General features: G+C 47.4%; 3 protein-coding genes across 6 annotated transcripts; 2 read left to right on the top strand and 1 right to left on the bottom strand.

Annotated features, from left to right (window-relative positions):
* The first annotated feature begins 7,194 nt into the window (after positions 1-7,194).
* On the top strand, positions 7,195-8,759 carry LOC108150779. Of its 4 annotated transcripts, none has more exons than XM_033386179.1 (5): positions 7,196-7,414; positions 7,486-7,665; positions 7,724-7,858; positions 7,934-8,154; positions 8,209-8,759. In XM_033386179.1, exons 1-5 carry the CDS (start codon positions 7,232-7,234, stop codon positions 8,285-8,287), a joined length of 798 nt encoding a protein of 265 aa, XP_033242070.1. In that variant the 5' UTR covers positions 7,196-7,231; the 3' UTR covers positions 8,288-8,759. The 4 variants fall into 4 exon arrangements, with proteins under 4 accessions (XP_033242069.1, XP_033242070.1, XP_017134565.2 ...); XM_017279076.2 differs by having other exon boundaries at positions 7,200-7,414; positions 7,934-8,113; XM_017279075.2 differs by having other exon boundaries at positions 7,201-7,414; positions 7,934-8,113; positions 8,177-8,759.
* A 1,037-nt stretch (positions 8,760-9,796) lies between these two features.
* LOC108150933 (cuticle protein 76) lies at positions 9,797-10,441 on the bottom strand. Its single transcript, XM_017279263.1, has one exon. It carries the CDS (start codon positions 10,439-10,441, stop codon positions 9,797-9,799), a length of 645 nt encoding a protein of 214 aa, XP_017134752.1.
* A 1,588-nt stretch (positions 10,442-12,029) lies between these two features.
* LOC108150902 (cuticle protein 16.5) lies at positions 12,030-12,782 on the top strand. Its single transcript, XM_017279211.1, has one exon. The coding sequence runs from the start codon at positions 12,030-12,032 to the stop codon at positions 12,780-12,782; it is 753 nt and encodes a 250-aa protein (XP_017134700.1).
* Positions 12,783-15,691: the final 2,909 nt, after the last annotated feature.

Below are 15,691 nucleotides of genomic sequence, written 5' to 3'. Positions count from 1 at the left end.
GCCACAGCCACAGCCACACGGCGAGTCCCTGGAAAGTAGGCTTTAAAATTGCAACGTCGATGCAGTATACTGATATATGCATTCGTTGTCATTTACTTTAATTCAATTGCCAGACAGGCAGCGGAACTTATGAACCCGTGCAAATGGCGGCACGCAACAGTGAACCCCAAAGAGTTGTGCAACAGTTGTGCGCGACTGTAGTACGGTACGGTACGTGACCTGCGACGAAGCTCCTGATATATGTATGTACATATGCATGGATCGCATGGACGGCGTCGACACAGGGTCCTGGGCGCAGTACATTATGGCAACAAGTGTCGAAATGTGTCGAAATATTGCAAATAAAGTTGACACATTTGCATACCTCATAAAATTTCCATGCACATGTGCAAAAGTTTCATAACGCCCGGCACAGAGTGCAACAATTCCAGATCTCCAATGGGCGTGGCACTGGGCATTATTTTCCATAGCCATCTGCCTCAGGCACTTTTCACTTCGGTGGCGCATTCGTGCCTGCCAATTTGATTCACATATAAAAATGAATTTATGACAATTTCCGACTGATGGCTGCCAAGGCTGTCTCGAGAGCTTTATTGATTACAGCCAGCACACGAGAGGTGCTTCAATATATCTGGAAGATAGTTCGAAGTTGGTTCATTGAGTAGCAGAGTACAGAGTGGTCAGAATAATCTTCATATTTGGCAGGAACGTAGCTATAAACAAGCCCTAATCCATACAAATTGAAGGACAATATTGTACATATGTATGTACGAGCATCTTAAAATGATAGACGATGCTTAAACAATTGAGGTTTCAGATCTGCTTAGAGATATTGCCTGCTTTCTCTTGCAGGGATCATTTTCATTCTCTTCTTTCAACTCTTTTAGCGAATTATGTATTCCCCTGTTCAAGTATGTGTGAGTGAATGGCTGTGTCTGTCCATCTATCCCTTTTGTTTATCAGTGTGTTTTTGTTTTTTGTATTCAATTATTTTATTTACGCTACCTTTGCAGACTAATATTTATAAATTTTGCACACTGTTCTGTTGATGGAATAATGTTGCTGCTTCTCACAACTGTTCCTCCTTACTCCGGCGACACTCGCCTTTGCCTCCCTGCTGTCTGCAGCTCCCTCATTATTGTAGCGGCAAAGTTGGTGGTGGCATCCCATGCCTTGGGATCCACTACCATGTGTGTGTGCGTGGCTTGTTTGTGTGTGTGCATTACATCATTCGGTTCGCTCAGACGCTGATAATGTGACATCGGCTATTAAGCAGTACGGGTAAAAGCCACTCAAAGTCAGGGCTGGCAATACCAGTAATCAATTTGCAAGTAATTTCTCCTTTCTCCTCCGTTCCGCTCCGGTTGAAGCTCTCCACCGCTTTGTGTCCTGTTGGCAGACATGAATAAGTCGGGGGATAACATGACACTTGACATTGAGGCGGCGGATACCACTTTGCCCCCCCCTGCACAACAATATCAATAAAAAGTTTCTTCCGCTTTTACGGAAAATATCTCGAAAAAAAGTACAAATTGTAATTAAACTTTTGCACAATGCAACTCAAACTGTCCGCAGTGTCTGGCAGAAGCAACAGAGGCAAAAGAGGCAACAGAGGCAACGAATGCAACATTAACAATCAACTGCATAGCAACAACAAATAACAAAGTGGAAGCAGAGTCGCGGCCAATCGTTTGATTTGCTTGGCAAGGCTTTAAATTTCCGGTTTCCTGTTTCCGGTTGAGGAAACACCGTGCTGCGAATATCGCTATTCTATAAGCCAAGTATTTCTAATATTTTCGCCATTTTCTTTGAAATATGCGATGCACTGTGCCCCATCTAGTGGCCAGATGGCAGCCATGTTTATTTGCTTGTGTGTCGGTTACGCCGAGCAGCCTTTTGCGGCATTCAAATGCAGAGCGACAACAGCACGCGGCCTCATGTGTCATGTCTCGGCTCACCTGGATGCCGTCAAACTGATTGCCTAAGCGGAAATGACTTGAATGCTTTCGCTATCGCCACGTCACACGCCAGCACCGCGTCACACGGGGCGTATGTGGAATTTCGCACTCGATTGCCTGCCGCGAGAGCTTTTGCTTTTGAGGCAAAGTTTTGTGTAACGCGATTAGCGGTTTGCGTTCTACCTGGTTTTGTTTGCTGTTGTGTCTAACTTGAAAGCCACCTGCCAGAATAGAGCATCCACAACACCCGAGCCCCAGCCCGTGCTCGAGCTCTGGCATCGATTGCTGTAATTGCAGTTCCTCTGACGCTGGGCCCCGACTGAAAGTTTGAGCCTGCATAGACTTGGAGTTGGAAAAGTCATTAAAAACTTGAACCCAACTTTGGATTCGAATTAGAATTTCTGATTAAATTGTTTGGCACAGACCTCTAACACACACACACACACAAACACTCTTTTCAAAGGGAGTGGAGATTGCCAGCGACAAGACAATTAATGAAAAATGCATAAGCCAAATGGCGAATCAATGTATATCGTGACATCAATGGCGGATTAACACCCTCGAACCTCATATCCACACTGCCACCATTCGCCTCATTGTCACGCAGGCATTCCTTTACTGCTGTGGTCGTGGTCGGAGCACAATTTGTATGCAAACCTCGCACTAAATTAGATTCTTTTTTACTGCAGTCACATCGCCTGTTGATGATGAGGCGATGACAGTGTTCTCCTGCGGTCTCCGTACTCCTGCTGCTGCTGCTGCTGCGGCTGCTTCTGCCTCTGCTGCTGGCGATAAAATGCGTAAGCTCGTTAAAATTGCACGCGACGCGCCTCTTATAATAATGCTGCCAGTCGATGCTTCTCGATAGATGCTCGATGGATGGATAGGGGGATATCTGAGGGATATTGATGGTGGGTCGTATTGATTTGACTTTGCCATTTCCAAGCACAGCATCTTGCGTAATGCATGAGGTAATGCCCGACTTTCATTGTGCTTCCCGTGCGATCCCACATAAAAGCTTTGATGTTTGATGATGGCCATGGCCATGTCTGGGGGCTAAGTGGCTGCTAAGTTGAAGCAATAAACTCTCGACATATGGGCGCTCATTTGGGATGGAGGTTCTGTTTATTGGTAGTTATATTCTTTCATTTACATGATGCTGAAATCCATGGTTAAGGCGTTATTTTATCATTGCACTCTTATTAAACATTTTCACCCGTTTCGTCACTAACAATGGAACTTGAAATCCGAAGTTTTTAATTCATATTCAGTTTTGTAATTGCTTTTTCATGGGACCATACCAGAGACCTTTTCAGTCGTACAATACATACACAAAAATATAAATTAAATTCACTTGCACAAGCTCTTGAGCTTATTATGCATTACCTAATGAAAACTGGGGCAGGACCAGGATCCCGGATCCCGGATCCCGGATCGGGTCTGGAGCTGGTGCCAGGAACTGCCAGCCGCGTAAGCAAATAATAAATAAATAAATAAACGAAAAGCGCAAATAACATTCGAGAGCCAGATTTAATTTCTAACGTTGAGTGCGCATATTAAAACAGACCGAAGCTGGTGCTGGAGCTGTAGCTGGAGCTGGAATTGTGGCAGGGACTATCCTGTGGATTGTTGATTGTGGCAAGGGAATTGGGGGCAGACAAAAGGCAGTGCCACAGGGGTGATAGTAGGAAGGAAAACCTGCGAGCTGCGAGCAACAAACAAAGATGATGCGGATATCGCAAAGCCCGGCCTGGTGTCGTGTCTGTGGAAATGCAGCGGAAATGCGGGATGCCGAATCGCACACTCAGAGAAAATGAGAACAATTTCGCAATCCAGTGTAATATCCAAAATATCAACAATAATTGTTCGAAAATACATTTTCTGCGGTAAAGCTTTCTTATTTTATAAAAAATTATTCAATGGATTATCAAAATATATCCTATTTATTGCGGTGCAGGAAGCTGCTGGCTTTGTGGCAGGGGGATATGAAAATAAACAATCAAAGCGGGTTGGTTGAATGGCAAGGGGGTGGTGCCACGTGAGGGGTGCGGCTGAAGGCGTAATAGAAGTTGGCGTGAGTAAACAATGAATTACGGAATCATGAAAGCAAATTGACTTTAATGCAAAAATCAAATATTTACACAGCGCGAGAAAAACTGAGTGCCGAGAGTTCGGGAAGAGGAAGGGGACCAATGCAATTGCAATCTCCAGCAAAACGAGAGAGCAATAGACAGAGATAGAGACACAAAGACAAACAAACAAATGAAAGAACGAACGAAACGCATACAAATTGAGGTTATGTCAGACGTTCAGTTTCCGCTTCCTCGCTTTCTCCGAAAAATGGTTTCGGCACTTAAATCCCTCACACACACACAAACACACACTAACACACACATGCTGACTTAGCTGTGATAGTGGGGGAGGGACAGGGACAGTGGCCATCAGTGGGTTAAGAGTGGGGTCAGCTTTTGTGCGGCATTGGTCTGTGGCGCATCCGGTTTTCGAGTGTACGTTATTAGCTCTCTCTCTGACTGCGGTGCGGTCCGAGTGGAGGGAGAAATTTTACGATTTCATTCATTTTTGTGGCTGCCATTTGACGCCGCAAAATATGTAACAAAATTTTATTTCCCCGAAATAAGAGACCAGCCCGACCCAAGCACAGACACCACCCCGACCAGAACTTGGCTCGAATAAAAATAAAATTATTGAAACTATTATGCAATGTTTTGGAAGTAAGACTGCAAACACTTTAAAACAATTTTGCCCCTCGCAATTCGCCCAAGAATTTCTCAATTAGGGAACAAGACCCAAAGAACAAAGCTCAAATGTAATAAAGCACGGGGCGGACACCGTCCAGAAAAAAAAACTTCTAAAAAGTGGAACAGAGTGGAGCAGAATTGGAGAGCGATACAAGGGGACACAAATCTGAAAACCATAAAAGTGTCGCTTTCAATTGTTCCCCCAACCATCGGCTGCAGGCGACAATCGAAGCCAACAAGTGAAATTGAAACGTTCAATGGATAGTGTGCCGAGTGCTGGGTTGGTGGGAAGTTTAGGTAGATAGAGCACTGGGTGGAGGCGAAGTGTTGGGTTGGGCTAACGGGGGGCTTTCGAGGGTGCTCCAGACACACAACACACAAATTGATGATGATGTAGTGGGTGAGAGTGTGTGTGAAACTCTGTGGCAGGATTTTTATCGAGATTTTGTATGCTTTCGATTGGGATACGTCGGCTTTGCGAATAGGTTTGTTAATCCGACTGATAGTTACATTCTGATAACCAGGGAAAGTCTTCAATTGAGCGATTAAAAAGCTGTGACTACAGCTACCATTAATTTCTACCATTCAAAGCACAAAAAAGGGATAATCGGGGAGCATTCGAATACTTAATTCGCCTATTCTAGTAGGGTATTTCGATTGCAGTGTCACCGCTGGTCACCGCTTCTTCATGGACTGCGTTTCTGTCAACGTTACTTTATTACTTTCTGGCTGAGAATGATGCCAGCGATGATTGACACCCCGCCTGGCAATAAATTTTTAATTTTCAATGCTTCCCTGATAGACTGACGGCCTGATGGACTGACTGTCTGACTTCCTTTTCTGCCGTTTCCCTGCGAGCTTGTTAAATTCAAATTAGAACGATGCTGGCTCCATCTATCCGAAGGAGGAGTTGCCGCTGACAGGGAAGATAAATGACAGAGGACTGCGATCGCAACAAATTAACCTTGTTAGGGGGCGGCTGCAGCTCTACGAGCACTACGAGTAGTACCAGTAGAAAACCCTGTGGAGTCGAGACATAGCTGGTGAAGAGGTGGTTGGTGGGGTGGTTGTATGGGGCTGGAGGACAACAGTTACAAGTGTATGTAATTTTTTATCGTCTCCACTTCCGGCTCCGACTGACTTCTGACTGCGCTCCCACTGACGGACTGACTTATGAATGGCGTGTGGCAGGAAGTTGAGGCATAGTGGAAGAAAGAGAGACAAAGGGGGATGGTGATGGTGATGGTGATGGTGCCACTGCCACAGCGAGTCGATAAATCAGTTTGTGTATCAAATTGAATTCACGAGCGTGCACTTGACACCCGCACACGCACATTTATCAGCCAGTCAGGCAGCCAGCCAGCCAGCCAGCCAGCCAGCCATTCTTTCTGGGGTATCCTCAGAATGCTTCCTTCGAAGTCGTGGCAGAACTTACAATTCGCTGAAAAGAACTTTAACTCGAGGCTCGAGTGCAAAACCACAAAATTTTAATCTCAACTAAAAGCTGCAAACAAAAACACACAACAAGTAAAACAACGAGGGGCGCATTATAAATTATTCATTACAAAACGCAACCGCGACACGCCCACGCCCACGCCCACGCCCAGAACCTGGAACCCTGAACACAGACCCACTACCCATTCTTTTTTATTATGGTTTCCACAGCATTCACTCCCACCCAGAGGCCGCCTGCCGCTGACGGTTGCTCGTTTGCACCTAATTTGATTTTTAGTTGCTGCCCTCTGCCACAGTCTCTGCCTCGGATGCGGGTGCTGCTGCACTGGTGGCGACTCTAGCGCCGGAGCACGGACTGGCTGTGGTTGCCTCTTGGCATTCTCTTTGTACCCAGTATTCGTAGGGGACAAGGGTGTATTCCATTCCCATTAGATGGCTATCAGCTTACTTTGAGCAGAGGGTATCCTCTAGTCGGTGGAAATCTCGGCAAATCACACACACAAACACACACACACACATGAGGACAGGGGGCACACGCCTTGGCAGCTTGGCAACGCTTTATTTGCTCCTTTCCATTGCACGATTCAGCTTTCTTTTCATTCATTCCAGCGGCTGCCTGTCGAAAAAATGTCTGTTATGTGGCTACAGAATTTCGCAGTAATTAATGGCAACTGTTTGATTAAAAAATTCCATAGAAGCTTGCCATGTATTTCCCTATGCATGTCTCTGTTTTTGTGTAGTTTTAGTTCGACCCCATGCCCATCCCCATGCCCAATCCGGAATCCCATCCTTGGTCAACGTGGCTGAAGATGAATGCCGGCACGATGAAACGCTGCCAAGTTAAATCTATGCAAATTCCAGAGATCTCTTTAAGTGCTTGGCAGAGCTTCAGCGGATGAGTGCAGCGGGTAATCATCTCATCCCTGAAATGGGGATACCTGCAAAAAAGAGTTGTCAGCTCCGCACTTTCACCGAGTTGTGCAGCGCAGGGACAAGTGAATGATCAGTATCTGAGAGGCGGATATGTCATTTCCTATTTCATTGCTGATTTGAATTGAAATGGAAGCAACAATACAAATCAGAGAGAAAATTCAAAGTTTCGGACTATCAAAAAGACCGCTAACTGTGCCGGCTCCAGATATTTCGGAAGAGGAAGTCGCGTCAGCCAAGAGGAAAATACGCAGAACTTGGAAGTTATCAATTTGTCAATGGGTCATGTACGGTCTCATAAGCGCCTGTTTGGTGAGTTATTCCAGCCGATGTGGTAGTGGTAGAATTCCGTGCTAGCAGCACCTTGATTGGATATCGTACAGGCCTTGAACATAGCGGACATGCTGATCTATATGAAGACGATCTCTAAGATCAGTGGGTGCGGTCGGTGCATATTCCTGCAATACCAGCTCATACTGATGGCAGTGGGGGCTCTGGTCATATTTCTGCTATGCGTGATCGCCGTCGTGGTGCTTAAGCAGAGTGCCAATGGGCTGCGAATTGTGAGTCGAATCCCATCCAATCAGTACGCAATGAATCGTCTTCGATTATTGTTTGCAGGTCGTAATGTTGATGTTCCTGGCAACATGGCTGCAGATGATGATGATCATCCTGCTGACTCATGAGTACCCCCTTATCCACGACATCGAAGTCATCTGGAAACGACACATGAGTCTGGAGTACTACGAGAATAAGGTGATACTATGTTCCTCATCCTCATTCCCATATCGCTGCTTCCCTTTGATATTCGATGATGATAATTTTACGCAGTTCGAGTGCTGCGGCATGATGGGACCCGATGACTACACCTACAACAAGGACTTGGTGCCCAGTAGCTGCTTTAAGCACCGCAGTATGATGTCCCAGGACTTGTACAAGTCTGGCTGTGCGACTAAGAAGAGTACGCCCTCTGACTTGGCCATCACCGAGCTGGCATCAATCGCCTCTCAGGTGAGAGGAAAATCATACGCCATACATTTTGCGCCATCAAAGTATTCAAAGCCTCGTTTTCAGTACGTCCTGATTGTGGCCATCCTCCTCCACAGGAAGTACCTGGAGCGCAACCTGGTTGAAGCCCGCTCCCTGAGAGCACTGACAACTGCGCTTCTCCACCTACCGCCGTAATAACAAATTGCATTTGCATTCGGTTTTGGGATTCGGTCTGGAATTGGGACTGGCATGCGGGACAAATTGGATTGGACTCTGCCTGGATTTCTCATATTTCACCAGATGCAATCAATAACGATAAACACTCGAGTCTCCTCTTGAGTCTGCCGAAAGCGATTCAATGTCCCGAGTCCAGTGTCCGGCATGCATATGGATGAGCCAATAAAGAAATCAACAAAGCATGTCGGGGCGATTGAAAAAGTATTGCAAATGCCAAGGGATAGCCAGGGATTTGGACACGGACACGGACACGGACACGGAGATCTCGACTCGAATCGCAACAATATGCAAATGCAGCTAAGCGGCAAATATTCAAGGACAATCCAAATCCACCCACACCAGCCCACATCTCCCCCATCACGAGTTTATTCCTCTTTTATGTCCGTACATAAATTTTATTGTTGTCAACATTAAATTCTGGTCGTGGAAAACAATTTTGCAGCATTTGAAAATCCATAAAATATGCATACAAAATTGTCCAGCGGAACGACCAACTTTATGGCTAAATAGTTTGCTCCGGCCCCCATCGTTAATGCCTTTTTTATACGTATGGGTGTTCTAGCGGAAACTTTTTAGCCACCGCCACCGCCACCGCCATCCCCATAACCCTAACAACACTCTGGTCAAGCTGCTGAAGGAGCAACCCATCCAAAGTTTATGGCGGCAAAGGCAGGGCCTGAACCGAACTGAACACCAAAGGGTCATGTGGCTCATTAAACTTTGGCCAACAATTTTTTGCGGCACCCTGCCCACAAAGACAAACAGAAAGTTTTGCACTAAATATTTGGGGGAAAAAAATAGTCCAACGGGGATGAGAGTACTATGTGGAGATCCACAGACAGACACAGACAGAGACGCCACAGTTTTCAGGGTATTGCAATGTGGGATGAAATGGAATGGGCATAGAATTACTTGGCACACATACGCCCCATTTAACGCTAGACAAATGGCAGGACCTAGGGAAATACACATTGAAATGGAAAGTGTGAAAGTGCTATACCACAAAACAGTTAAGAATTGAAGGTACATCGAGTTTTAAGTTTGGGTTACTTATGAGATCTCGAACGGAGTCTAGAAACTGTGTTTCACTGAGCTTTGGGAGGCTTCTACTGGATGACTCTATTATCATTCTGAAAGGAAACTCTGCCACCCGCCAGCACCAAAAAGGTTTATCCTGAAAATGAGACCCACCCTTTGGGAACTCACTCACCACTCACCTTACTGGCTATCATTGATTCTCTGGAACATTTTAATTAGCGCAACATGTGCACGGACCTTTGTGGGTCCCATCACCCCGTTCCTCATCTGTGTTCCCGTACCCTTGGCGTTCCCATTCCCCTAATTAGCTTAAAAGCGAGTGCGTGTTTTATGCGACTACTGGAAGCTTTTTATTGCGTACGAACAAATCAACAAAGTGTCAACGGGCGGTCAGCAGGACTCTCCTCAGGAGTACCCATTCCTTTCCGCTTAGTATCCCCAGTGGGAGCCAAAGCCATCGAAGCTGGCGTGGGAGACCACAGCGGCGGGCGAGTACTTGACGAAGGCAGTGGGCGCTGCGGCGGCGTAGGTCTTGGCGTAGACGGGGGCAGGGGCGGCATACACCGGAGCTGGAGCAGCATAGACAGCTTTGGTCACGACGGGAGCTGGAGCGTACACTGGAGCAGGAGCGGAGTACACGGTCTTGGCCAGAACTGGGGCGGGCGCAGAGTACACGGTCTTGGCCAGAACTGGGGCGGGAGCAGAGTACACTGTCTTGGCATAGACTGGAGCTGGGGCATAGACTGGAGCAGGAGCAGCGGCATAGATGGACTTGGTGATTACTGGAGCGGGGGCAGAGTACAGGGTCTTGGGGGTGTAGACGTTGTTGGTGATGCGGGAGTCCACTTTGCTCACGCTCGAGTAGGGGGTGACCACGTTCTTAGAGTAGGTGGAGACGGTGCCGCCGAAGGAGCGGACCACGTTCTGCTGGGTGGTGCCCACGGCATCGTAGTGGGGCTGGGCCAGCTTGGCCACCACAGGAACTGCGGCATAGGTGGTGGCTGGAGCCACGAAACCGGCGCTGGTCGCACCCATCAGAGCGCAGAAGGACAACAGGACGTACTTGAATGCCATGGCTGAAGGAGTTGGTTTGAGCTTCGAATGGGAACTGGAACTGATGATGGAATAGAGCTGTAGTTGCTACTGATGCCTAACTGCTTCGATTTCGCAGTTTTTATAGCCAAAACTGACAAAAACCGACAAAACCTCGAACCTATTGCCAAGTTTCACGGCCATCGAGTCGAATGTGGCTCTGAGGGTCTCTGTATGTGTGTGACAGATTGACTTAGGCCTAAGCCGCTTCGACGTGTACTCGTAGAGACCCAGAGACAGAGCCAGGCCCAAAACTGGTTCAATGGGTCGACAAATGACTGCGCGGAAACCATGTCTCTCTCTCTCTCTCTCTCTTCACCTTTGTGCCCTGCCCATCTCTTCGTAAGTGAACTGGAGGCCAGCTGAGAAGCTCCTGCCTCACACTTCGGCGGGAAAGTGAATTATTTTGAATACTATCATCAGCTCATAAATTTTCCAAAGCAGCCAAAAGAAACGACAGCGAAAAACTTTTATTTGCTCGGCGTATTTTTCCATTAAATTGAGTTCAACTCAAGCAGCAAATATGCCCCCTCTGCACCTTGTCTATCGAGGGGGATGTTCCCCCTCGGATGTTGTGCCAATTTTTTTATCAGCGGGGGGTTGGTGCCACAATTGGGGCGTTGGTGGCAGCGACTTGTTTATGATTTTTGTTTGTTTTTATTCCAAGAGAGTTTGAGAAGTTGTTGTGCCCTTCAAGAGGGACATCGGAGACTGGGGGGAGGAATGCAGATGTGATGCTTTGGGGAAAGGGAAGGAAAAGATCGAATATCATCATGGGATATACAGAGAATCTGTGGCAAGGAATAAAACCAAACTTGGATCTCTTATGCGCGTAAATATACTACACAAAACTTAATTCCCGATAAATCAGAATCTCCCGCAAATGATCAAAAAAACAACCCAATGTTTCCTACCTCATTAGATAAGACTTACGTCTTTGGGATAGGGCATCTAGCATTTCGGTTCTAAGGACTGCTTCTCTGTCTTGTAGGTCCACCTCCCCGGGAGTTCTTTTTGTTTTTCGCAAGTTTGGGAAATGAATTTCCCAGCTCCGCTGCTCACGGAGCGCATGATGAATATTTATTGAAATTACCAAAGTTGACGCTGCTCCAAATTGAATTGTGTTGCCAACTTGGGATGCGACTCTTTGGGGCAGCAACAGCTACACCTACCGCTCCGGCAACAGCTACAAATTTTGTGATTATTTTGGCCTGGCTCTTCCGTTTGCGCTCTTTTGGCAAATTGTTATTAATTTTACACTGGGGGCCCTGAACGCATCGCCCCTAAGCCTAATTACCGCGTTTAATTTATGTGAGCAAATTGGCTTTCGAGAAATTGCGCCAATCACTCAGCGGACAGGTGAACAGGCATCGCTTTGTGGGCAGTTCAATTACCAATTTCCAATTACCAATAGCCAAAAAGCGCACCGCGAACCAGTGGATTGGCACGCGTCCGACGCGTATATAAGCCGCAACATTTCGGCCAGATCAGCATCAGTCGCAGCCCAGCCAGCCTGCCATCCGCTTCTTCAGACTCGTCTCTCACCGATCCGCCAGTCACTATCCACAACATGGCCTTCCGCTACCTCATCACCCTCTGCGCCCTGGTGGCCTACGCCCAAGCCGGCCTCCTGGCCAGCCACGTGGCCGTAGCCAACCCGTCTGTGGACGCAGTAGCCTCCACCCAGCAAAACGTGGTCCGCTCCTTCGCCGGCACTGTATCCAGTTACTCGAAGGCCGTCGATACGCCCTACTCCAGCGTGCGCAAGAGCGACACTCGCATCCAGAACAATGTCTACACCCCGGCCGTGGCCAAGACCACCTATGCTGCTCCGCTGTACACCCAGGCCACGCCTGTAGTGGCCAAGACCCTTGTTCACGCCCCGGTTGTACAGAAGACTGTGTATGCTGCTCCTGCCCCAGTTCTGGCCAAGTCTGTGTATTCTGCTCCTGCTCCAGTCTATGCCCCGGCTCAGGTGTACGCCGCTCCAGCTCCTGTCTATGCCAAGACCGTGTACTCTGCGCCCGCTCCAGTTCTGGCCAAGACCGTGTACTCCGCTCCTGCTCCTGTGTACGCCCCAGCTCCCGTCATGACTAAGGCTGTCTATGCTGCTCCCGCTCCCGTTCTGGCCAAGACTGTGTCCTATGCCGCTCCCCTGGCCACTACTAATGTGAACCACGGACCCTCTGCCACCACCTACACCCACAATGCCCCCGCTTTGGGAGTGTCCAGCTACGGCAGCGCCCAGACCGTCCAGTACTCGCCCGCCACCAGCGTCTCGCACATGAGCTTCGATGGATTCGGCACCCACTGGGGTTTCTAGGCCACCTCTCCGCGGAGGCAGAGATTGTTAAAGCTTCTTGTTAATGTTGTCTGTTAATAAAACAAAGATCGATTGTTGCAAGTCAAACATGAGCAGAGCAGACCTTCCGGGTGACCGCAGCCTAACCTCAGGCCTCAATCGGCGCGGGCTAAGCGGAATAGGTACGGATCGAACAATGGGCTCGACCCCAGACCAGACATTATATCAGACTTTGGCAGCTGCTTTCCGCTACGTCATCGGCCTTCGGCGGGCAGTGGCGGGGGCGTAGGCGGAGTCGGAGGGGCGGCTGCTTTAAGCAGCTTTGCGATAAGTCGCGGAGGCGTGGCCGTATCGTGTATACTCGCGCTTTACATTACGGCTCTTTAATTGGATTTAATAACCCAGGACCAGAAGCCAAAGAGATCTATCAAATGGGAGAAAGGCTAGCCGAAACTGAAGATACCCTTCTCTGTAGATTAATCCAACGGCAGTTAGCTTATGATATAGAAATCTGAACTTGGATATACGATGACGATGGCTGTTGATTTCCGTTGGATCAATAATGCTTCTTTCCCTTATTATATATTCATTATACCCTCTGCAAGGGCTATCGTTATCTCTCGTAAATGTAATCCATATAAATTGAAATCGGTTGGGGCCATTGGCAGCCGGACACGAACCCGAAAACACGCGGACAGTCACGCGTTTACTTTTGCACTTGTTATTATTATCATCGTCGGTTAATTAACGGATATTTATGCTCTCATAACGGGTCCGCAACGCCACCGCACATTAATCGTTTACATGCTGCCACAGTTTCAGTTCCAGTCCCAGTCGCAGTCCACAAAAACCAGTTTAATCTTGACATTTGCCAAGAGCAGAGTGCCCATAGTGTCCATAATGTATCCATAGGTACTCGAACATTTACTTAATGGACTCAATGGGATCTATTGACAGGTCGCTGCAAGGAGAGAAAGAGAGAAAGATCTTGGCCCGACAGATCTAATGCTTGTTATGACAGTGATATTTGAGCGGGAATGAGGCGAACCACTCGGGTTGCATAAGCCATTCGATGGGAGTGGGAGCCAGATTCAAGTGTGGGATACCCTAACCAATCGGATCATTAAAATTCTCTCTTTTAAAGCGTTAATCTATAAAGGAATAACCAAATTTTGATATAATTGGAGCCATTTCTTGAGTGAACTTTTTTCTACGCGTATTTTGCAGGTAACGGAGTAACAATTGTCTTCTGTAGTGCTTATCTGACCTTGGATTACCAGACATAGTCACATTTAACCTACACCAATTAAAGTTAACTCAAAATTTTGATTGGAGTAGAGTGGAGGCGCCAAGGCTCTTCAAGCCATCACCCGAGTGGGAGGCGCCGGGGCGGGGCGATTTAAATTTGATGACCTCTTTAAGGTGACACTAATGAGACATGCAATGGAGCTGATCCATCCCTGGGGCCATTGGCCATGGGCCAGACAAGAACAATCAAATTAAATTAAATGAAAACGTGGCCAAAAAGAGTAGAGTGAGGGGTGTCTCAGGCTTCTACTTTTACCCTGACAAATTAGCTGTCGTTGCTGTTGTTGTTGTTGTTTGGTTTTGATTTGCGATTTGATTGCAAACACGCCCCATGCTTCATTCCTCATGCCCCACACGGACAGCAAGAAGAAGATGTGCCACATTGTCCTTGTCTGAGTTGACAATTAGTCAATAATTTATTTCAATTTCATTTCGCATGCCAAGCACACTCGCATCTCTATAGAAACAGACACAGATACATTCGTATCTGTGTGACCTAACTGCACTTTAATTACATTTACATTTGGGCTTAAATTTTTGGCCAAGCTGCCGGAGAGATGACACAGAAAAGCAGGGAGGCCTACACTGAGGGAAAATCATTGCCTCGAATTCCTTTCTTAGTAGTTTTTCTGTTCTGAGTATTCTCGTCCTTGCAGATGGACAGCTTTTCCGCCAGTGTAGCCGAGCGAGGACATGCCATTGTTGCAATGCAATTTAGGTAAGCGAATTTTCATGATTTAAATAACAGCATTATGTGTGGCAGATTTTGTATTTATCTGTGTGTGGGCATGTGTATGGGTGTGTGGCAGGGCGAAAAACTGCAGACAGAGTCGTTTCGGTTTTGTGCTGTAGCAGACGGCCCTGCACAGGGCTGTGTACTGGTATAATTAAATTATGGCTGGACATAAGACGCATAATAAGTCATAAATCAAATTTACCTATCCCACGGGCCTCACTGCCTGACTCACTGCCTGCCTCACTGGCAGACGCCGCACTGGATGCCACATCTGAGGCGAATGAGTGCTGGGGTCACACGACGCCGTCACAGACATTTAGACGGAACAAGGACACGACACGCATTCTCCCCTGCATTCTTGACTGTAGGGCATGGCACAGCATTTTGATGGACATTATGACGACTCTGTCTCGGCAAACAATTAGACAATTGATGCATCTGATGGGGCTCTGGTGTCTGTCCGTTTCTATTTGTATTTGTATTTGTATTTGCATTTGCATTTACATTTGCATCTAGGCGTGTATCTGTATGCCGGCGTGGACGTGGACTCCGCAGAACCAGAAAAGGGCCGTCCCTGTCCCAGTCCCTGTTCCTGGTCTGAGTTTGCAACTGTGAGTGCGTTTAATGTTGCCGCTGTCAGGGACAGCCGCAGTTGAAGCATGCCATTGCAACAGAAACATTTCGCCAGCAGGCAGCAAATGTATGTAGATTTGTTGCCTTGTTGTGGCCTGTGTCTGTTTTAGATGTTTTCCGTGGCACGGTACACGCGTCAGTTTCTATGGGTGCTAATAGCCAATACATTGTTCGCAGAGGCATAACCAAATAGTAAGCTTTCTTCGGGATAAACATGTTTAACCTTTGAACAAAGCCGATAGCCCCGGCAGCT

The sequence above is a fragment of the Drosophila miranda genome, chromosome XR, assembly GCF_003369915.1.
Source record: "Drosophila miranda strain MSH22 chromosome XR, D.miranda_PacBio2.1, whole genome shotgun sequence".
NCBI lineage: Eukaryota > Metazoa > Arthropoda > Insecta > Diptera > Drosophilidae > Drosophila > Drosophila miranda.
Note: the sequence above shows the minus strand (reverse complement) of the source record. Positions and strands in the feature narration are given on the sequence as shown.